The 22,317-nt window shown below is 47.0% G+C and overlaps 1 protein-coding gene across 14 annotated transcripts in view; it reads right to left on the bottom strand.

Moving 5' to 3' along the window:
- Window positions 1–22,317, bottom strand: part of MAPT (microtubule associated protein tau) — a 105,551-nt gene that overhangs the window by 47,990 nt on the left and 35,244 nt on the right. For all 14 annotated transcript variants that reach the window (XM_041724687.1, XM_041724686.1, XM_041724690.1 and 11 more), the window contains exon 2: window positions 1,618–1,764. In XM_041724687.1, coding sequence (XP_041580621.1) covers window positions 1,618–1,747 — 130 coding nt within the window. In that variant the 5' untranslated portion in view covers window positions 1,748–1,764. The remainder of the gene's footprint in view (window positions 1–1,617; window positions 1,765–22,317) is intronic.

Genomic DNA, 22,317 nt, shown 5'->3' with positions numbered 1-22,317 from the left:
TTGTCATCTGTGAACCAGAAAAAGTGACATATGCCCGCAGCAGTTACTGTGAGCATCGCCTGAGACACTGGTGGCAATCCTAGAGTTCTATTGAAATGCCCAAATTACCATTTTAAGGAAGTTCCCTTATAAGCAGGGTCCCACAGACTTTATCACCCAGATTGGGACACTTGAGTGTGGAAGCAGCGATGGTGATCATGACACACAGCAGACTTGTGCAGGGATGTGTGGGCTCAGGTCCACAGAGGAAGGAGCTCTAGCCTCAGTCAGGGGTCAGTGAACGAGTTTGCCTCAGCCCCCACCCCAAGCTGCCTCAGTCAGGGAGGGCTTCAGGGAGAAAGTGGGGTGCTACTAACTTTTGGGATCAAGGTCCTAGGGGCCACTATCCCTCATCCACACACCTGGGGTCAGGGTGGGCAGAGAAAAGGGGAAGCGGCTGGAGAAGGATGGGGGTTAGAGGAGAGAGCAGGACATTAGGAGGTATATTTTCAAATGGCCTCACCTTTTGCCCCCTGGGACACCTGACTGGCATGGATATTTCCCTCTCCTTCCCTCCTCCAGCACCTGGTGCTGGGGGAGGGTGCCCAAGAAGGCCAGAGGGCAGCCTCTGAGCTCCCCAGGATAGTGTGCTAGTGTACCCTCTCTTCCTTCATGTCCTCCAGCCAGGAGCCCATCTGTCTGATCCCCAGGTTCCTCTGCCTTTGAAACCAGGCCCACAACAAATCCTGCAAGTAGGGAGTAATTATTGCTCCTCATTCTTCCCCAACCCAGGGAACCTCCTGGGGAACCCATCTCCTTTGGGGAACCTTCCTGAACAGATGTACCCTGGAAGAGGACCCTTTTTAACTTAGAGCTCCACCACTTCCAGCCATGACTCCATACCCCAGGCTGCCAAGTGTTTTTTATTATTTTTAGCATTAAAAGAGAACAAATAGTCTGTTTGCTATTTTGTCTCCTTAGAAATGGGTCTGGAGGGCAGGGACAGAGCTCTTCTTATGCTGGGGTCTGCCTGGAGCTGCTGGCAATGATGCAGAGGGCAGCATATGAGGAGAGAGGGTATGGTGTAATCTGTGGGACTCTCCAGGCTCCATGGTCAGTGGACTAAAACACACGTGTTTGGTAGTGGAGAGAAGGAGGCCAAGACAATTTGGCCCAAAGATGGTATTATAGAATATTTAGAGGTTTTAAAGATGCAATCATTTCATGTAGGTTCAATAGGAATCCCAGAGCTGACAAACTCACTGAAATAAGGCCCAGACAGGCTCACACGGAGGACATAGAAATAATGCACAAAGCTGAGCATTTTGCACGCTAGTGCATGCGGCTGGTTTCAAGATTAATAGATGTGGCTAAAGTCTCAAGTGACCACCCCCTATGAATTAGACTGACAAACCTTCCCTCCAATCTTTGTCATGCTTCCATCCCCACACGTGTCAAATTCTCCTCGGAAAGGTACATTTTCAAATAGCCTCACATTTTGTCTTGGCCCTTTCAAATTATGTTGAACCAATACAAGTGTTTAAAATTCCTTTTAAAATCTGGACATGCATGCCTCCTGCCAGCCCCTTACAGAGCAAGCTCCCGGGGCTTATTGTGTGTGTGTGGCTGTGCACTCACCTTTCAGGCCGTGATCCACATCCCCCTCATGGTCTTGCAGCAGGGTGTAGCCCCCCTGAGAGGGGAGATCTTTCCCGTATGTCCCAGCATGATCTTCCATCACAGTGAACTCCTGGCGGGGCTCAGCCATCCTAGGTCAAGGCCCACCTGAGGAAGGGAGATAGGAGGATGAGGCCTAGCATGCTAAGCCGAGGGACCTAAGTGGTTTGGGTGGTGGGGTAGGGGCAGGGAGAGAAGTGCCAACTCCCCGGGTCATAGCAAACAGATCTCTGCCTCCCCATTCCCTGACATGGGATGCCCAACCTCATCGAGGTGTCCTGTATGTGCATTTTAAAAAAAGGATTTTATTTATTTATTTGACAGAGAGAGAGCATATGTAAGCACAAGCAGGGGGAGCAGCAGAGGGAGAGGGAGAAGCAGACTCCCTGCTGAGCAGGGAGCCCAATGTGAAGCTTAATCCCAGGATCCTGGGATCATGACCTGAGCCCAAGGCAGACACTTAACACACTGAGCCACCAGGTGCCTGCTGTGTGTGCACTTTTAATCACCTCTAATTGCATCAGTTCCTACCCAAAACCACCCTGTAGGCAGGTCCAGGGGGCCTGCCCTGTTATGCCCAGTACTCTTTCCACTTCATTAAAATATAAATGCTGCTGACCAGTAGCTTGATTTTTAAAAATTTTTAATGGAAAGGGTAAGACCACACAGAAGGCATCAGCAGGTATGGAAAGGGAAGCACAGGGAGGCAAAAGTGATCATTCCATCGCAAGGCAACAGCAAAGCAAAACTGACTCTTGACCCAAATGTCCTGACTCTGCCCACCCCCAGCTCTGAGTTGAGTGGCCTCCCCTGGAGGTCAGGGCTGGGCCACCACTCACCTCTGGGGCCCCCACCAGGCCCCTTAGATGTGCATTCAGAGGACCAGGCTCAGAAGTCCCGAACAGCTGAAGAGTAACATGCATCCCTCCCCCTAAGTTCCAGGCGGAGGGAGACACTGCTGTGGTTCCACAGAACCCACTAGAGATGGTCATCTGCTCATGCTCCAGGATCATCTTTATTGAGAATACTCAGTGCATTAAAAGTAATTCCTAACTTTGAATTTCTGCACTTTCTGAGTAGACCATTTTGCTTTGGTTCATTCATGCCACTTTGGGTTATTCCATTATTTTCATTTTTATCTCTGCAATTTGACTCTCCTGTCTTTTACTTTATTATCTTCCTTTTTAAGATTTTATTTATCTATTCATGAGAGACACAGAGAGAGAGAGGCAGAGACACAGGCAGAGAGAGAAGCAGGCTCCATACAGGAAGCCCAACAAGGGACTTGATCCCAGGGCCTCCAGGATCACACCCTGGCTGAGGATCACGCCTTGGGCTGAGCCATCCGGGCTGCCCTAAAGATTTTATTTTTAAGCAAGCTCTACCCCCAACGGGGCACTCAAACTCATGACCCTGAGATCAAGAGTCACATGCTCTACCGACTGAGCCAGCTGGGTACCTCAACATCTTCCTTTTAAATTACTTATCTTGGGCAGCCTGGGTGGCTCAGGGGTTTAGTGCCACCTTTGGCCCAGGGTGTGATCCTGGAGACCAGGGATCAAGTCCCATGTCAGGCTCCCTGCATGGAGTCTGCTTCTCCCTCTGCCTCTCTCTCTCTCTCTCTCTCTCTCTCTCTCTCTCTGTCTCTCATGAATAAATAAAATCTTTTAATAAAAAAAATAAATTACTTATCTAGTATTATTTATTTTCTACTTCATTTTTATTCTTATCTCTGGGACTCCCCTATTCTAGCTGCTTCTACTTCCTCTCTTTACCCCTCTGTAATTTTTGGTCTTAATTTTTATTTCTTACCCTTTAAAAATCTCAACTGTCTCTGTTTTGATTTATTTTACATGTATTTACTTGATTTGTTACATATATTTACATAAGTATACATAATACGTGTAAATATATGTAAATAAATATATAATAAACATATGTGTTGACTTATTTTACATAGACTTACATTTTGATAACATTTTGTTATTTTTGCTTTTAATTTTTACCCCAGATTCATGTCCGCTTTTCATTTAATTAGTATTTTAACTTATTTTGAGATCATTTTTTATTTTTTAGATTTTATCTATTTATTCATGAGAGACTCTGAGAGGCAGAGACATAGGCAGAGGGAGAAGCAGGCTCCACGCAGGAAGCGTGATGTGGGACTCGATCCCAGCACTCCAGGATCACGCCCTGAGCCACCCAGGTGTCCCTAGATCATTTTAGACTTACAGAAGATTTGTCAAAGTAGCTTGGAGAATCATCTCGTTATTTCTAACTTTTGAAATCCCTTTAAAATCTATTTGCCTCTGTTATCCTTATATCTTTCTACATCGCGCTTGTTTTCTTTTAATCTTTCCTTCAACTGTAACTTTTATAATTTTTCATAATTTTAATCTAAATTTAGTCTTCATTTTCTTTTTAAAAATTTGTGCTGCCATTTCCCCTTCTTTAATTTGCTTTCACCTATGTTCTTTCTTTTATTCTGATTGTTTGCATTCTTTGCTTTAAATCGATACTTTTCCTTTATAATTCGTTAATGGTTAGCCTCTAAGGTTTCTGTTTCCATTTCACGAAGTGTTTTCAGTGCACCCAGGAACGGAGGTGAGGGTGAGTTGCCAAGGGGAGAGCTGATAACACAAACTGGAGAGGTTGGAGACTTCTCCTTTCCTCCCCCCTTCACCACATCTAGCGACCTGGTTTCCTGGCTTCCGTGATCGTGATCGATTAATGACACCTGCCAAAGGCAAGATGTGGAAGGCAAACCTGATGTCATGCATTCCCTAAATGCGTTACGAAATTACAGAATGTTCTAAAATCCATGTCTCACCTGTGACGGATGTTGGGCAGGTCACATAAAGGGTGGGCTACCAGGTGGGAGAGTCCACCTGGGGTGGACCCTTCTCATAATGCTTTCCTGACACTGATGGTGGAGCAGAAAGGTTTCTGGCACTGCGTCTACACCAGTTGGCCACCAACAGACTTGTGTCTAGCTTCATTCCTCTCTGTTCTAGGGAGGACATGCTGGGGTGGCCGTCTGAGCCCTTCTGTCTATCCATAATGTAGGAAGCTAGCAAGAAGCTAGCAAGAGCCACATGACCTAGGAGGGTTTTAAGAATGAGTTCAGCGGGGGCACCTGGCTGGCTCAGAGGGTGGACTGTGCGACTCTTGATCTCGGTGTTGTGAGTTCGAGCCCGATGTTGGATGTAAACATTACTTAAAAATAAAATCTCGAAAAAGAAAAAAAGAGTGAGTTCAGGGAGTCCTCTGCTGGGTGGGTGGCCTGTCCCACTTAGGTATTTACTGCCTATACAGAAGGGGCCTCCTTTCATTCTGAGGACCCTGTCCCTCAGAGAGCACTTAGCAAAGACATCCAAGATTGAGGTTCTCCAAATCTTTGACATCTCCCCAACGATGAGCAGGACTTTATTTTGGGCAGATCAAAGTCACCATTCATCCTTCAAGGCTTAGGATTTAGACAGATCTAAGATATCCCCTTAGATATGATTAATAGACTGTTGCCCTTAGAAAGCCCCAAAATGTCAGAACACCTCTTCTAAGAGGGACTAGTTCCATTATCTGAGAAGACTATTGCTCCCTACCTCACTTTAGGAAGTAGTGTCTTCCTCACTCGTGGAGCCTCTCAGGATGTCCCGGGTCATCACCCAAAGGCTTGTCCAGTCCGTGAATGACTTCCTCTGGCTGAGTCACCAGATGCCTCCCCCCTGGTGTAGTGGGCTCCTCTTAGAAGCTCAAGGCCTCCTAAACTGGCTGGAGACACTACACCTGGGCCAGGTAAGCCAGGCCCACCCACGCAGGGCACCCTGTGCAAACTGCCGCTAAAGATTTAGTGAGCGCTAAGAAGTTTTATGAGTTCTGTGGTTTTATTCTTTAGGTTTGATCAATGCCTTTCAATGACCAAGTTTCCCTCCTGAAACATGATGGATATGCAGGTGTATAAGTAAAAATCTCATGTATTGGTTTCCTCTTTCATAAAATGCCCATTTATATCCTTTCTCCTCTGTTCAGGTCTCAGCACTGATTGTAATGACCTGAGTGAGAACTTCATGCATGAATAACATCAACCCTTTATTATGTTTGTGGCAGATAATGTCTCTAGTTGATCACCTTTATTTTGGTTCTTGATTAATTCTGATCGAGTTTTTTTTTTCAAGATTTATTTATTTATTTGAAAGGGGGAGGGGCAAACGGAGAGAATCCTCAAGCAGACTCCCCATTGAGTGTAGAGCCTGACCCAAGGCTCGAACCTAGGATCCTGAGATCATGACCTGAGAGACAAAATCAAGAGTCAGCTGCTTAACCAACTGAGTCACCCAGGAGCCCCCGACCAGCAAGCTTTAATAGTAATGTAGTCACATCTATTTTCCTTTGTGATTTATTCTATTGCTGCGTGGTACATAAAGATCATCAATATTTTCTGCTATGTTTTCAGTAATCTAATTCTTGATACTTGATTTATTAATTCATCTGGAATTTATTATTTAGGTGTATGACGTGAGGTGAGAATCTAAACATTTCCCCCTAAATATAATAGTTAAACCAGCGGCCCAACTCTATTCATAGAATCTGTCTTCTTGTCCAGGTAAATGAGCGAGCTACTCTGCCTATTTATCTGTCCACTTTGGTGCTAGAGATCCCCAAGTGAAGCTTTGGATTGCAAGTCTTATTCTCTAGGTGGCCACTCTTCATTTTCTTTTTCAAAACGGTTTGACTTTCTTGCATGTTTTCTCTTCTAGATGTCCTTTAGAATATATTTTCCCAAATTCTCAAAATTCCACTGGGATTTTGGCTGGACCTGTTATGTGCCAAGATGATAAAAACCGCTCTTTTCAGAATATTTAGTGGTTCCTATCCAAGAGCATAGTGCGTCTTCCCATTCATTCCGATTCCTAAATCTCTCTGGGTAGAGGTGGGGGGAGGTAGTCCTGAACTCTTCTGCTGGGGAGGTCACTCTTGATGTCTTGCCATCTTCTGTGCTGCCTTTGTGAGCGGGACCCTCACCTTCATCATGCTGACGACTTATGAAGGGCTCTGGTTTCTGCAGCAGAGGTGATTAGGCTGCAGCTCCAAGGCTGGGAATGACCCAGAAGCGACAGGTTCTCCTCAAGGTCTCCAGAGAATAAATGCAAGAAGCATTTTCTAGGTCTCTATCAGACAGATGTGATCCCTTAGCAGAAAAGCTATTACTCAATAAGCTTGTGAGAGGAAGCTGGCAAAGTTCAAGAGGGTTTTGCAGAAGAATTCCAGGGGTGGGGGGAGCATTCTACTCTTTTCTCTACTCTTGAGATAGTTTGCCCCCAAACCAGTGGTTGTTCATATTTTAAAATCACGGGTTTTAGAGAAAGCAGTTATTCCAAAGGAGCTTGGGAGGTATGAGATGCTAAGGATCCATATGCACTATGGCTGGCCACATTCTGCTCGTGGTTAAGTCACAAAGTCACGAAGTCCCAAAGCCCACCCTCCATTTATGCCCTGCAAAGATGAGTTCGCCAATTAAAGTTCTCTTCTGACAAACAGCGGAGCCACACATCCCAGCCATAAGACTTTCAGCCAAAGACAGCAGACTGGAAAACACAAAAATAAGCACAGCCCCGAGGTGGGTACACAGCCCAGACTAGACTAGGTCACCACCCCAAGGATCCCTGTAATCTAAGAGAGATGCACAGACAGGAAAATAAACACACTGGGAGTTGTTTTTTTAAGGCTGCGCTCTGCTTTCTTATTCTTCTAGATCAACCAATTTCTCTCCCTTCTCTCTCTCTCTCTCTCTCTCATTTCCTACTTCCTGTTTTCCCAGGCAGTGACTTAAAGGCAGTAGGGTGGGAGGTAAGCAAGAAATTTTAGGAGAGGCACAAAAGTTGAGTTACCAAGTTCGGAAACAAGGTAAAATGGAATTTTTAAAATTATGGCTTTTATCTGATAATGGTGAAACTGGGGTGGAGGGAGAAGAAAGGTGTGGGTGGGAAGGGGGAGATGGTCGAAGGAGGAGTCTGGCAGGTGCCCCCCCCCAACAATCTCCAACTTCTTCCTCATTTTGCCAAGGCTGGGCCCCCATGGGTCACAGGGATGTGTAGGTGAGACCCCAGGTCCCTTTTGCTCCTAAAGAATGGGGCCTTCGCAGGCTGCAAGATGGAGCAAACTTCCTGCCTAGCATAGTTCACCTCTTCTGTGCAACTTATCTGAAGAGGCAAAGAGGAACCTTTGTTTTCTGCCCTTTGAGGTGTCTAGAGGTAGCTGAGGGAACCCCAGGCACCTAGTCCAGCTAAGTGACCTCTGGAACGTTACCAGGAGACCCTGCTCACCATTTTCCTGGACACTTCCCCATGAGAGAAGATCTAGGCTGACTACAAATCTAGGCAGGACACAAACCCCAGACAGGTAAAGGCCCCCTGAGGCTAAATTGGCTTGCCCACCACCACTAAGGCAGCCTGGAACCTGACTCAGATTCAGATACTGCTCCCTTGGCCCTGCCCGCTGGGACATGGATCCTTGGCAGTTCTGATGCCTCTGTATGCCCCCACCCAGGCCTTTCCTCCTATATGGTTCTTCAGGGGGTCTGGTCTGTAGGTTTCTTCTGACCTAAGGCAGTCTTTACCTGATGTAGATGAAGACCAAATAGTCTTCCTGCACCTCCTGCCTCTTTCCTATTCTTTCTAATTCTCTTACCCACAGCAATGCAGTTTGGTAATGAGTAATTCAGGTTCTAGAAAGCTCCTTGGGTAAGCCAGGGCAACACTGGACACTCTTTGGGCAGCTTTGGAGTATTAATAGCACCTGCTTATGTGAGCCCTGTCTATAAGCCAGTCTCAGGGACTTGAGAGAGAGAGAGAGGGAAAGAGAGAGAGTCTCTCTGTAATGCAACAACCTCATGAGAAGAATCATTGTCCCCACTTTCTGGATGAGGAAACGGACTCAGAGAGGTTCCCTAACCTGTTGAGGGTCACACAGCTAGGAAGAGGCAGAGCAGGGTCTGAACTTGGATCTTTCGATGCTCAAACCCATCCCTAGGCTACTACATCCTACTGGTCGGTGCCTTCCCCACAGACTAGAAAGCACAGCCCTTCTCTCCTCTCCAGCACTGGGGGACAGAACGCTATCCTATCCCGGCTGGAGGGAGAGCCCCGAGGGCAGCCAGCGCCCTGCTGTCACAGTGCAGGTGCCCGGAGTGGACAGACAGACAGGCTCCCCCCCTTCCCCTCCCCCTCCTCCGTCTTCCCCCTCCCTCCTTCCCCCTTTCCCCCTCCCTCCTTTTTTCTCCCCCTTCCTTCTTCCTCCTCTCCCCTCCCTCCTCCCCCTCCCCTCCCTCCCCCTCCCCTCCCCCCTCCCCTCCCCCCCTCCCCTCCCTCCCCCTCCCCTCCCTCCTCCCCTCCCCTCCTCCCCTCCCCTCCTCCCCCTCCCCTCCTCCCCTCCCCTCCTCCCCCTCCCCTCCCTCCTCCCTCCGCGAGCCCACCTCGAGGGCGTAGCTGCTCCGGGCCGCGGGGCAGCCTCGCTAGGGGGCAGCAGAGCCCGGCGGCGGCGGCGGCGGCAGGCTTCTCCCGGGGGCGCCCGCGGTGACTCAGCGCAAAGCCTCCCGCGCTTGGCTGGGGGGGTGGCCTCCGCAGTGAGGCTGATCGCCCTTAGGCTCCCTCCGCTGAAAAGTCCCACAAGGCAAATAGGCGTGCCAACGCACAACCTCGCGAATCTGCTCAACACACTGATTAGTACCCTTAAAAAGTACGATCTCTTGGCACAGGAGTGCCTCAATGGAGCTGCTGTTAAAAAAAAGCAAACACCCTTGGGATGGCTGGGTGGCTCAGTGGCTGAGTGCCTGTCTTTGACTCAGTCGTGATCCCCAGGTCCTGGGATCAAGTCCCCGCAGGGAACCTGCTTCTCCCTCTGCCTCTGTGTCTCTCATGAATAAATACATAAAATCTTAAAAAAAAAAAATGAAAAAGCAAACACCCTACATGGACCTCTCTCAGAAAGCTGAAGATCCAGTAGAGATAAATCTAGAATCCAAAAAAACTTTGTTCCCCAAGGTTACTTTGGGGTCCGGCATCCCATGTTTGCTCTGGTCCCTCTTTTGCATCATCAGGAAAGTGCCAGTGCACGAGGGTGGAACACAGGATTCCTCCTAATGACAGGAGTCGTGATTCAAGTGTCTCCTGGTATGGACTCATTTAATTCACACCTGCCTCGCCTCCATGATTACGCCTCCTTCAACAGATGGGGAAACCCAGGCACAGGAAGGTTTGAGTAAGTTGCCTCAGGTCTCACTGTAGGGATGCCATGGAGAGGGAGTTCAAAGCCCAGGCAGCCTAGCATCAGAATCTGACCTTGTAAAAGCAGATACTGGTGACCAATCAAGCAGTGATGGAGATGCCAGGACCCTTGCTCAGTGGAACTAAAGCTTTCATTTCCCTGGAAAATTGCCTCTAGTATTTACACTCTACTCTTTAACACTTAAGGTCCAACTGTTTTACTTTAGGATACAGGGATTAGTGAAAGGGCATGCATACTAGTCTCTGGGGCTGAGGCAGAGTCTGGGCCCCAGGTCATTAGGAAATCCCTCTAGGCAGGAAGCTGGAAGCCAACTGTACCCAAAGGAAGAGAAAGAGCCTCATGGGTTTCAATCAACACCCCCCTTGAGGCTGACTCCTGGCAACCCCTATGGCTGCAGACACCCTTCACTAACAGCTGGTCCCAACTATGAGTGTCTGAGGAGCTGCATCTCCAAAGGTGCTGTCCCACCCACCCCCGCCCCGCCCGCCACAGTAGCGCACCCAGCACAGAGACAGCCAGAGGGAAGTCCTCAGAGTGCTCAGTAAGATGTGCAGGAGGGAAGACTGCTGGCATGGCAAACTGCAGAGGAGCTCTACAATATGAGCTCATGGTCGCATCATATCACAGTGTACTATGGAATGTTCTAGAACCAAATCTGAACAATAATAAAGATACCCAGATTTTAAGCATCCCTGCCAAATTAAGAGAAGATAAAGGAGCCCACAGAGAGGGAAGACTTATGTTGGGGAGAAGAAAATGGAATAATCCTGGGCCTCCATCCAAAGAGAACAATCAACAGTTGTATGAAAGCATGAATGAAGGGTGCTTTTGGGGGGAGGTGGTGCTGCTGTGCACACACACTATGTCATGACTGATGTCAGCTGGCTAATGTCCACCATCGTAAGAAAATTTACATTGTGTCTGAGAGGACAATTCTAGTTTTAAGCCTAAGATTTTTGTTGTATTTTCTTTATTTTTTCCATTAAAGGCTTCACTCCTCCTTTGTAGTGGCTGGTATAGTGAAATAGTGCTGTAACATCTGGCAGGGTGACCTCTCAGGCCTGGGTGGCCTTTGTGTTCAGAACTGCAGCCAATTTCCCTCCACCCCACTTTCTGACACATTTTCCATCACTCAGCCTTCAATGAGGACAGCGCTGTTGTGTGAAATCCTGATGGGTGGGAGAGATGGGTTGCTTCGCCTGTCCTGTTCAGGAACCAGCAATGTCCCTGGCCACCACTTTAATTCCACCTGAGATGAGTCCTCTGAATTCCGAGCACCAAATGGATAAGGAGGAGTCTCTTCTGATAACAAAGCCAAGAAAAGCAGAGCAAAAAATTGCTTTTCTTGGGCAAATCACTCTTAATCCTTAGAGAGAGAGAGAGGGAGAGAGAAATGTATTGTTTTATGAAAATGATTCATAGGGCCCTCTGAGTGGCTTGGACTTTAGATTTCGGCTCAAGTCATGAACTCAGGGTCCTGGGATTGATCCCCACATGCAGCCCCACACAGGGTTCCATTCAGCCTGAGGAGAAGAGGACAAGTGAGGCGGTCCCTCTGGGGAAGTTTCAGAAGTGGTGGAGAGTAGGTAAATGCCAAAAGCAGAACTAGGGAGTCTATGCCCCCGCTTCCTCCCAGTGCTGGGGCCCAGATAAAGCAATGGGCAGGCACGGAGAGGATGTGGCAGGTGACTGGCGAGGGACAAACCATGGCACTAAAGTCTCAGCTTGCTGGGAGCATGCCCAGGAGCAGTGAGGGAGGCAGGAGTTTGCGAAGCCACAAGGAATGACCAGAAATTGGCTTCTTTTGCCATGACATTTCATTAGATGGAAACAACAGGGAAGAGGAGAATGAAGAAGGAAAGTGGTCGTTTTTAAGTTGCTTTCATTTCTATTTGTTGAGTCTGAGGACATCTCTGAAAGACGCGGGGGAGAAGAGGGTGGCGGGAGGCTATTGCTAATTAGCAGCTATCCATCAGTAATGAATGGCCTGAACTCAGCATTGTCTCAGAAGGATTGGAAATAAACAATGTCCTTTGAACACACTTAAGAAATGCCCCACCAGGTCAGGCACACCATCCCTGAATTCCTAAAGGTGCCCTGATATGGCATCAGGGCCAGAGTGAATGACAGTACAGTAGAGGGGACGTCAAGCTCACACTCAGGCCAGGCTGCTGCTTACTAGCTGGGTGACCTTGGGCGAGTCACTTAACTTCTCAGAGCCTCCACTGGTTGGTCCATAAAATGAGGAGTTTAAATGAGCTAATATATCTCCAGTGCTTAGAATCATCACTGGCTTCCAGAAAACACTATGTAAGTGCCACCTGTGGTTATTGCCATGACAACCATATCACCCATTAATTTAGCCAAACCTTTCTGCATCCTGTTTGTATTTTCAGACCAAACAGCTTCACAGGGCACAAGGCCCCACCCCACTTTGGATCCAATGACACGTGGTGCCTCCTTGGCCCTCCCAATGCAGCCTCCAGCCAGGCAGGGCAGATGGTGTACCCAGTGAGATCATCCCCTGGTCCCGTGACGCCTGGAGACAGGGCCAAAATCGTGTCCTGGAGCACCCTGCATGAAGCTGACTCCTTTGTAAGAAGGATGGGGGAGAAAGGAACAACTGGCATGGAGAGAGAGGTCAACTCTATATCACCAAGTGAAAAAGGCAGCTTTAAAAATGTGCTTGTATAGAATTTTTATAAACAAAAAAATCCAATATGTATATGTATATGTGCAGACAAAAAGTCCTAAAGGCTGAAGAGAGGTTTTCTCTGGAAAGGGAAATGGAATTAGGAAGAGGTCCTCTTGTTGGAATCTACATTTTTGTTTTATTATATTGTTTCATAAGCATATAGTATGCTTATAATGTAATAAAAAGCAATAAATACAGTCCCATTTTGGTGATGCAAAACATCTGTAACAGTTAAGGACTTTTCCCACTTCTCCTCTGATTCACAGGTCATAAACTGCCTTCAGCTACTGGCAAGGCCAGAGGGACAGGTAGCCAAGACACTTAACGTTGACTCCAAGCATCAGGATCACTCTGTCATCAGTGACGGGGACAGAGGCCACTTAGGCCACTTAGGCTGACAATGTGCATGTGGCATTTTTACCTGAGGCCATAGGCACACCACCTGAAGTACCCGACAGGGGTGAAGGCCTGTGGAGCCCAGGGGGGCCCTGGATGGGAGAGGTCAACATGCCTGGAGGAAGGTAACGAGACAGCTGGCGTGTAGCCCTTCAGGTACACAGTTAACGCAGAGTCACAGATATCTGGACATAGGACTCTGATGTCACAAACCCTTGCCTATTGCAAGCGTGATTACCTAAATCTAGTGGGGGGTAAGGAGTAATGTGTCTACACTCTACAGAGAGCTGCTATTGTTCATGCATGTATATCCACCTTGTTCCAAAAGGAATTTAGAGAAGCAGGGACATGAAAAGCTCCACAGAGCCGATGGTATAGCTATATGAGCCCTAGAAAATGTAACTTCTAAAATGAAGTATGTCCTGTGAGATCCCATGGCTATGTCAGAATAGAAAAATAAAAGCTCTTTAGGTAAAGGGGAAACCAAGCAATTTTGCTGCATCTATGGAGGCTGGCAAAATAGTTTCAATATTTATCAATACGATTGTGTTCAGAACTGCAATTAAATACAATTAAATTAGAATAAGGAAACACAAATATTCCCCAGCATGTGACTCCAGGTCATGCCCTCTGATCTTGATAAAATAATTATGCTTGACAACGTGGAGTATCTAGCTGGAGCTGGGGAAAATGAAAAATTGTATGAAGTGAAGAAATTATCTCGAAAGTCAGAATTTTTATTTTTACTTTTTTTTCAAAAGTCAGAATTTAAGCACAACTTTGGAACCAGATCCAATCTGGTTGACCCATCAGAAATTCAGCTCAGGGAGAGAGGAAATCAAAACCAGGGCACACATTTAAGTTCTAGGCTCCAAGAACACATGCATGTCTATTATCCAGCAGAAAGATGGACAATACTTAGGTTCAGAAACAAATTATAGTCCAGGAGGGAAGAAGAAAGAATGACTAGATTTTCATCTGAAAGAGAAAAAGTTGGCAAGGAAGAAGTACAAAACACTCCGAAACATAATAGGAAATTAAACTCTACATGGAGAATGAGAAAGCATTATACCCTGGGGGTGGAAGACAAGAGGAGATAATGCTCGACTGTGGGTCATCAGGCAGGAGAGCAGGAAAGCAGTGTGACTCGGTGTAGTCATCCCTGCCCGTATCTGGGCTGCTTCTGGGGTCTTCCAAATGTCTCAGGAGTCACAATCAGAATCAAAATCATAAAGGAATACTTTAAACTACTGAATTGTAACTTTAAATAGGTGAATTTTATGTCATGTGAATTATGATCTTAATAACGGTGTTTTCAAAACATCGCAAAAGAGGCTCAAAATTAAATTTACTTTATTTGGCTTAATCTAAAAATACAGATGCCCTTCAATTCTCCTATGGGCCGGATGTTGGAACCCTGAGCCTGAACCGGCTAGAAAGTGATTCCCTCTGAGGAGTGTCTGAGATTAAGAAGCTTGTATACAAACCTCCTTTCAGCTGGGCAATCCGATTGGGCTCAGATCCTACCCCTGGGGCAAGTTCTTCTGTGATAAAACAAACCATGAAGGTGGCTTCATGTTGCTTGTGCATTCTCAGAAGCTTTCCCTTCTTCTGTGGGGAGAGCAGAGGTCTTGGCCTTGGGCGGGGGGCAAAGAAGGTGCCAAGGGGAGCCAGGAAAAATGCTGGGCAACAAGGCACTATCCCAGGTGGATGGGCCAGCAGGTTGGGCAGATCAAAACATCTTTGTGGGGGAGGTACAATGTCACATCCATTAAAACACAGAACTGTGCACAGGGAAAGGAGGGAAAATGAATGGAGGAGACAGAGATGCTGTAGAGATGGAGGGTTAGTCTCTGATGGGCCCTCCAAGCCAGCAGGCCAGGCTGTATTCACCTCTTGTCCTCCCAAAGCTCAGGGTGTGCAGAGGCCAGAGAGGCAGGGCTTGCTGGGGAGGTGCACACATGCAACTGATGTCTTGGGGAAAGGGAAACATCATAACACCCTCATTTCTGAGGACTTTACAACACATCTCCCTGACCCCATGTCTGTGGGATTAGGCTGGAGACTTCTGCATTCCTGAGACATGAGTAGGAACCACATTACTTCCCACCCACCCTCTCCACTCTACATGTGGCCTAGTGTTTACTGTCAGATTTGTTACCTCATACTCTAATTGTACCCCCATCAGAGGCTCTTTGAGAGTGGAGACTCCTGCCTTTGTTTTTTAAAACCACTGGAAACAACTCAGTTCTTAGAGCACTACTTGGTATGGGGTAGGTGCTCAGTATATCTTCACAGATGGATGGATGAGATGTAGACTGGAAGACACTCATCCCACTTTGTGAAATGATGTATTCTGCCCTAAATGCTAAGCTCTTTCTCACCTCTGGGCCTTGGCACATGCTGGTCTCCCTGCCAGGAAAGCCCTCTTCTCCCCTTTCCCTCCCCTCTGCCTGGCTAACTTCTACTCAAGCTCTAGGCTTTATCAAAGCACTCCTAGAAGCACTTTTAGCAGCCCTTCCTGGCTCTGCCAAATGCCCTTATGTGTGCCCTAATGAACACTTGCCGCATGGTGTTGTGATTCTCTGGTTACTTGGCGCTGGTACTGGAATGCTAATGCCCTGAGGATGGAAGGGCCATGCCACCTTCTTCACCATTGTGGCTTTAGCACCTGGCCCATCCTAGGAAAGCCCCCAGTAGACTGGTGAGCCAATAAGTGTGTAGGGGCAGGGAGATGGGTTTTGGTGGGATGGAGGGGGAAGTGGGTCGACATTAATTGCTAACACTTCCCAAGCTCACAGCTCATGGTCTGTTTTAAACCTGAGAGCCAGCCTGTTCTCTCATGACACAATCAATCCCCTGGGTAACAGATGTACCTCTGACACCCCACTGGAGAGAATGTTCCTCTGTGATTGGAGAAAGAACCCAAATTCTCCTACACCTCTGTAAACAAGTGACCAAAGTAAACTGGATATATAACTGCTATGTCAGCTGGGTGTTGGGCCAACCAGGAATGACCTTGAGTTTGTCATCTTTGTCATCAAGCTCTCTCCGTTTTTGTTTCTTCTTCCTCTCCCCCCAAAAAGACTCGTTCTCCAGGCATTTTTCTGGAAGCCCCCACTTGGCTGGAACAGATTCATATAATCCTGGGTTCTCAAGCTTGTAATGGATCTTAAAGAAAGAGCCCCTCTATGGCATAGAGAGGGGCAGTAATTTGCTCACGGTCACAGTTAGTCAGCGCTGAAGCCAGGATACAAACCTAAATCAGGGGAACAGTTCACTGAAGATACCCCAAGTAAGGCAGAAAACCACTGTTTTCCAAAACATCAAATCTGCACATTTGATACTACAGGTCAGTTGCAGCTCTGTTTGCTTAGAAAATACTGTAATATGTTTTCCATAAGTACAGAAACTTGTGCTATACAGACTAACTTTGCCCATTTCATAGACTTTACCACTCACTCTTCTCTTTGAGTCCCCATCCCAAATCTCAATTTGTGCTTCCTATTGGGGAGGAGAGAAATGATCTGATTCCTTCAGTTTACACCAAGGATGAACAAAAATAGGAGAAAGTGAGTTCACTGAGAGTACAGATCACTTTTCACCAAAGAAAAATAAGGACGTTAGAATCTGAAACATGCTCAGAGAGAACATGTCATGTCAAGAGAAACTGTCCCCAGTGCAGGCCATGCATAAAATCCAGGGCTCTTCTCACATGTGGCCCCAGGGACATTTTGGGAGTAGATGTATGTGCTCTGTCACTGGCTCCTTGGGGGCTCAGGATGAAGCCACATCATATGATTATCTGTTAAGAACCTGTCACCCTTCAATTCCTCAGTTTAAGAGAAATGGTAGAGTAATTAGAAACCACGAAGAAGACCACTTACAATTATAGCACTTTGTACTTTACTTTTCATTCTTGTGGCTCATTGTTTGGATAGCATTTTCCAGGGAGCCATGACATGTTGACTTACAAGCAATATCTAAGGGACCGAGAGTGTCTAAACACCTCAAACCAGTGATTAAAGGCTTGTTTTAGGTGAAAAAATACAAAATGAGAGAAAAAACTGTAACTGGGTATAAAAGGAACTCATCTTATTTAGGAAAATCTGGTACAAAAAAAAAGTGCAATGTGACCAAACGTATTATCAAATATGATTCAGATTATCTGCATCCTAATTTAGATACTTATGCCATTTTTTCCAGGTCTGGTTTGAAAGCTGTAATTATTAAATCTTCTCTTAAGTAAAACAATGCGCTTGCATTTAGTAAATGTGATAGAATAATAGCCTCTCAGAGATGTTCAATATCCTTTTTTTTAAAAAAAGATTTTATTTATTTATTCATGAGAGACACAGAGAGAGAGAGAGAGAGAGAGGCAGAGGAAAGCAGGCTCCATGCAGGGAGCCTGACATGGGACTCGATCCCAGATCTCCAGGATCACGCCTGGGCTGAAGGTGGCACTAAACCGCTGAGCCACCAGGGCTGCCCAATGTTCAATATCCTAATCCCCAGAACCTACAAATCTGTTACTTCACATGGCAAAAGGGAAGCAAGATTGCAGATGGAATTAAGGCTGCTGACCCACTGAATTTAAAATAGAGTGTTGAACCTAGATTATTCTGGTGGGCCCAATATAATCACAAGGGTTCTTCCATGTGGAAGATGGAGGTAGGAGAGTCAGTGTCAGAGCAATGTGACATGAGAAAGACTCATCTGGTCAACACTGGCTTTGAAGATCGATGGGGCCATGAGCCAAGGAATACATACAGCTCCAGGAGCTGGAAAAGACAGGAAAGCAGATTCTCCCCCAGACCATCCAGAAAGGAGTGCAGCCCTGCCAACACCTTGATTTTAACCCACTGAGACCTCTGTCAGATGTCTGACTTCCAGAACTGTCAGATAAACATTTGTGTAGGTTTAAGGCACTAAGTTTGTAGTACTGAGTTACAGAAGCAAATAGACAATTACCACAATTAATTTCTCTAAGTCTGCTCATTAATGTGGACTGGTACTTTAATGACCACTTGATTTCGGGGAAAGGAAGGAAAGAAATGGACTGGGACAGCACAGCTGCCATACACAGGCCTTGGTGAGACCCTGTAGCATGTGCCACATTCGGTCTCCCTTACCCTCTAGCAAGGTGGGTATCAACAGCGCCATTGTAGACGGCTCTGAATCTCCAAGAGTTTGAGGCACTTGTCTGAGGCTTCCACTGGTAAAGTGGCAAAGCCTGGGTGTGAAGCAAGTTTGTTGGCCTCCAGAGTACTTTCTATTCTATGGTGTAGCTTTCCTTTCCACTCAAGCTAAATGGTGCAGAAAGCCCACAGGGCCTGCTCTGTCCGATTGTGCACAGGACAGCCCCAAAATGGTGGCCACATCAGCTCCACAGGCCTTGCTGGGTCCCTTCCTCCCTTCCCTCCCATGCCAGCAGAATTGGGAGACCCATAGCTTGGTCCTTCCATGGCCCCAGCCTCTGCACTGTTCCTTGAAGGGGTCACAAACAAAGCAGTACAATGCACCTTCATCTGTGCCAGAGAGAGGCAGTAAATCAAGTGGAGAGTCTGACCCATGAGCCACATGGATGATGGCTAACCAATGCGCTCTTGTACCACATATGTACCTGCACACTACAAGTGGGCACTGCGAGAGAGGGAGGGCTCCTTTCCTACTATGAATAGCAAAGTAGATGGAAGAGCCTTCCTCTCTCAGGTGGGAAGAAATGGAGTGGAAGTCACCCCTATGGCCTTCTCACAATGCCACCCAACCCTAGCCTGCATGCTCTGTGTGTGCTTAGGTGGCACATGTGGCTCTTGAAGCCTCTTGGGTGTTCAGGGAATGCACCTGGACTTAGCTCAAAACAGAGTCTGCTTTGGGAACTGTCCAGATGTGGGTAGCTAATGATGTAATGGGGGGAGGGCCTTTTCTCAATCAGAGGATAGGATCCTGTTAATTAAGAAGCAATGCTTTGTGCTTGAAAGGCACAATTCAGACCCATCCATTAGTCTCTTCATTTAAGATCACTTTTAAATCAAAGCAGCCAAGCTGAGCTATAGGAAGCATCAATTATTAATGGACACAGAGAGAAGTGGGCTTCTAAGTGAGAGGCTAGCCATTCACCACCACAGAACAGAGGGAGGCTTGGGGACTGAGTCAGGTGTGTCAGCTGTGTATTGAAGTGTACACAGGTTTCTGTGCACAAATGCATCACTGATGCTGTGCTTAGGCGCTGTGTGTGTGTGTGTGTGTGTGTGTACCATGCCCATGCATGTGTGTATGCCCTCCATTACTGAAGGTGGCCCCAGGATACCTACAGGCAGCAGAGCAGGCCAGCCAGGGAGAAGATGATATAAATAGGACAGAGAAACCCCACTGGCCTAGCCCTGGCTGAGCAGCTGGAGTTGGAGGGGGGGCTCAGGGACTAGGGCAGTGAGCAGATTATGAGGCAGGCATGTACCAGCCCCCACCAGAGACCCAGAAAAAGGAGCATCCTGGCCAGAGAAAAACACATACAAACCCTGAATGACACAGGGATAGTTTCAGAGCAAAGTGACCCCATAGTCAACTCCATTCTTGGAAGGCTGCCTGCCACGTGCAGGGGCTCCATGCTGGACAAAGGGATGGAAGATGTGCTCCCTGCTCTCCCAGATCTGGGAGGGAAGACAAACATAAATACAGTCTGAGACCACAGGTCAGAAGAGAGAAGGCAGATTGGCTTGTGCCCCAAGAGCCTGTGATTTTGTGAGCTAACTATGGAATAGGTGCAAGAGACAAAGTTGTAGCAGCAGAAAGGAGATGTGGGTAGAGAAGGCTGGAGAAGGCTCTGTGGAGCTGACCAGGGGTAAGACTCAAAGGGAGAGCAGGCTTGGAGCAAAAAACCCCTTTCTCTAGGCTGGGAGGGTGGTGACAGGGTCATTATCAGGCAAAGGGGTCATCTCCAGCCAAAGGGACATCATCGGTCAAGAGTGTGACGGCTGAGACACAAGATGTTTCGGAGAAGCCCAGATCAGAGAGACTTAAGGCCAAGTGCCAGCTAAAAAGGCCCTGAGCCAACGTCGGGAGAACAGTTCCCCGAGCCAGAGCAGCCAACAAGCTCTGTGACAGTCCTGTTTGCTGGAAATTAACAAAGAATGAAGAGCCTGCGTCCTGCAGGTTTGGCTGTACAGCTAGTGGTGGAGCCACTAATTCTTGCAGAGTCCAAATTCCCGTACCGCCTTTGAGTTTTGAGGGGGTAAGTAAACTGGCCCTGGCTGTGTGCCCACCTCTGAGTGGCTTTGCAGGGTGATCCTTGGACCATAAGCAGTGGCAGGTTACATAACTCAGCCACAAAGAGGTCCTGGCTAGAACCTCTTCATCAGAAAAGTAGCAGCAGCATAAAGCCTTGTGAGAGGAAGATGGGTTTGGGAAGGAAAAGAGAGGGGAACAGATGGGGTGGAGGTTGAGGGAAGAGGCAGCAGGAGAGGATGCCCACGGTCTCCTGAGGCAATGGAAAGGCCTCTTTGGAGGGACAATTCTCAGTACACCCCAACCACAGCCGGTTGTCAAATGCCGGCGACAGGCTCTTGGACACAGCAACCTTGCCCAGAGAGATCTGTAACTGCAGGCAGTTCCTTCCCAGTCCTGCTTCCATCCAGAGGGCAAAAATACACATACTTATCTAGATAGAAGTGTTCCCTCTGCTCTTCCCAATTATTAACTCAGGGTTGTTAAATAGCTTGTAGGATCAGAGGTCCTTCTAAGAGGAGAAAAACATGGAAAGACCTTGGGCTCAGGGTCCACCTTCTGTCTGGTAAGATGGTACTGTCCTCTGCAGATGAGGCAACAGAGAAGCTAAGCAAGTTGCCCAAAGACACCAGCGAGTAAGCAAGACATTAGCCTCCTGGAGCAGAGAGCTCCTTGGGTGGCCCACAGTCTCAGAAAGGAGGCTTCCGCTTCCCGGAGAACCGACAGCTTTATATCAACTCGGTCGTGCATTCAAGTTCATGCCTGGTCCTGTACTGACTCAGCAAGCAGAAGTCTAGGAACTGAGGCACCAGCAGGCTGAATGGGTGATGGGATCATTCAGGCAATGAAGAAAAGTGGTCTTTTTTTTTTTTTTTAAGTTAAAAACCACAGGATAAACCACTCTCTGAAAAGAAGAATAAATTCATGCATCATTTAGATCCAACACACTCCCTTTAAATGTCCTAGTGACCACTAATGATCATAATTTAAAGAGACAAATCAATAATGCAGAGTCTAAACACCAAATGGAAGCCTCTTTCTAAATTCAGAATCAATTGCTGAATCAATCCAGCAAATGGCTGGAAAGATCATTCCTCCTAAGAAAAACCTGTGAGAGTTTAGTTCAAACCAATTGCTCACTTCAACCTTCTCAAACCTAACATGTTCTTGCTTATCTACTTTTGTTGTTGTTTTTTTTTAAGGTGGTAAATAGAGCAAAAGTTCCATCAGTAAACATTTTAAGGGGTGCCTGAGTAGCTCAGTCAGTTAAGCGTCTGACTCTTGGTTTCAGCTTAGGTTGTGATCTCAGGGTCGTGAGGTCGAGCCCTAAGTTGGGCTCCACACTTAGCAGGGCATCTGCTTGAGATTCTCTCTCCCTCTACCTGCTTTTGCTTGGTCTTTCTCTAAAATAAATAAATCTTAAAAAAAATAATAAACCTCAACATGAAGCACCTGGGTGGTTCAGTGGTTGAGCATTTGCCTTTGGCTCAGGGTGTGATCCCAGGGTCCTAGGATCAAGTCCCACATCCGGCTCCCCATGGGGAGCCTGCTTCTCCCTCTGCCTATGTCTTTGCCTCTGTGTGTCTCTCATGAATAAATAAATAAAGTCTTAAAAAATAAAAATAAAAAATTTAAAAACCCAGCATTTTATGGTGCAGACACAGTTGGGAGTCCTGGGAGAGCTGACCTTCAAAACCAGAGTGGCTCCTTCCTGTCCAATAGGAAGGTCAAGGATCTCGCAGGTGGTCTCATCTTCCCTGAACAAACAAAGCATTGCCTTATTAGTTTCAGTCTTAGAAGAATTGCCAACAAATTTCTACAATCTCCTCTAGGACAAGGGGCTGGAATACAATGTGGGGGCCAAGGGCGGGGTAGAAACAGTAGCTGCCACACGGCAAGACAACGAAGTAGAACACTGTAGAGCACCCAGAATCAATAATAAAAACCAGCCTGGTTTTACAAGCATCATGTGCTAGCAATCTTAAACAATATACTAAATAAATAAAATACTCCTTGATGAAATACTACTTGAAAAATATTTCCTTGGTCTACATTATAAACAA

Source organism: Vulpes lagopus, chromosome 12 (assembly GCF_018345385.1).
Source record: "Vulpes lagopus strain Blue_001 chromosome 12, ASM1834538v1, whole genome shotgun sequence".
In the NCBI taxonomy this organism is placed as follows: domain Eukaryota; kingdom Metazoa; phylum Chordata; class Mammalia; order Carnivora; family Canidae; genus Vulpes; species Vulpes lagopus.
The sequence above is the reverse complement of the archived record's forward strand: the minus strand, read 5'-3'. Positions and strand labels throughout refer to the sequence as shown.